The following is a 1,224-nucleotide window of genomic DNA, read 5'->3' on the forward strand; positions in this document are numbered from 1 at the left end:
CCCCCCCCCCGCCCACCGCCGTCCCTCTCGCTCGCTCGCTCGCTCCCTCCCCCCCTCCCGCTCGCTCTCCCTCTCCCCCTCCCGCTCGCTCTCCCTCTCCCTCCCTCTCACCCGCTCCCCCCCTCCCCTACCCCCTCCCCGTCCACCCTGCTCCCCCTCCCCGTCCCGCCCACCCCGTTCCCCCCGCCCAGTTGACTCCCAGAGGATGAACGGTGGGTTGCCGGTCGCGGACCCGCTCGCCCCGTGCCCCCCGGACACCGCCCTCCCCTCGCCCAGTCCCCCTCCCCCGTCGGGGCCAGCGGTGCCCCCCGCAGGCTGGGAGGAGTTCTGCCAGCGCCACGCCCGGCAGGCAGCCCTCGCCTTCGCCTGCCAGCTGCGCGCCTTCCTGAGGGAGGGGGAGGCTGCGAGGCGGGGGCCGGAGGTGGACGGCGGGGAGCGAGCCTCGGCCTTCGGGCGCCTCTTCGCGCGGCACTTTGTGCGCAGCTTTGAGGAGGAGGTGGGGGCCAGGCGGAGGGTCTCGGGGACGGAGGGAGAGGAGGAGGAAGAGGGGGAGGAGGGGAGAAGCGAGTCCTCGCTCTCCTCTCCGGCCTCCCCTCCTTCGCCGGCGCCCCCCTCGCAGGCCCGAAGCACCGAGGAGCTGGAGAAAGCCCCCCGACTCCGCAAGAGGTTCTCCCTCCGCAGCGTGGGCCGCACGGTGCGAGGGAGCGTCCGGGGAATCCTCCACTGGAGGGGAGGAGGAGGAGGAGGAGGAGGAGGGAGCGAGGAGGGGGCTGGGGAGAGGCGGAGGGCCAGCGCCGGGCACGCCCCGTCCCCCTCGGCCCCCCGCTCCGCTGAGCGGCAGGAGCGTTGGACCCACCGCTTCGAAAGGCTGCGGCTTGCCAGGGCGACGCCCGCCCCAGCCGAACAGCGCGACGTCAGGCGCGAGGGGCTCCTGCAGTACGTGGCGGCAGACGAGGCCGGGACGGGGCGCAACCGATGGGCCAAATGTCGGGTGGTCCTCCGGCGAGGGGCGGAGGGAGAGGGATATCGCCTGGAGTTCTACACACCTCCCAAGGTAAGAGGGACCAGGGATCGAGGGGGTTCGGGGGGGTTTATATACAGAATAACAGATACCCCCCCGGGAGGGAGTTACAGACTGGAATCTGATCGAGGGGGTTCGGGGGGGTTTATATACAGAATAACAGATACCCCCCGGGGAGGGAGTTACAGACTGGAATCTGATCG

At 71.8% G+C, this 1,224-nt stretch overlaps 1 protein-coding gene across 1 annotated transcript in view; it reads left to right on the plus strand.

The window, feature by feature from the left end:
- The first annotated feature begins 196 nt into the window (after positions 1-196).
- LOC125488201 (SH2B adapter protein 1-like) overlaps positions 197-1,224 on the plus strand; it is a 3,441-nt gene continuing 2,413 nt past the window's right edge. Inside the window, exon 1 of the mRNA XM_048621124.1 lies at positions 197-1,054. Coding sequence (XP_048477081.1) covers positions 206-1,054 — 849 coding nt within the window. The 5' untranslated portion in view covers positions 197-205. The remainder of the gene's footprint in view (positions 1,055-1,224) is intronic.

Source organism: Rhincodon typus, unplaced genomic scaffold (assembly GCF_021869965.1).
Source record: "Rhincodon typus isolate 14 unplaced genomic scaffold, sRhiTyp1.1 hic_rhity00000062, whole genome shotgun sequence".
Taxonomy (NCBI): domain Eukaryota; kingdom Metazoa; phylum Chordata; class Chondrichthyes; order Orectolobiformes; family Rhincodontidae; genus Rhincodon; species Rhincodon typus.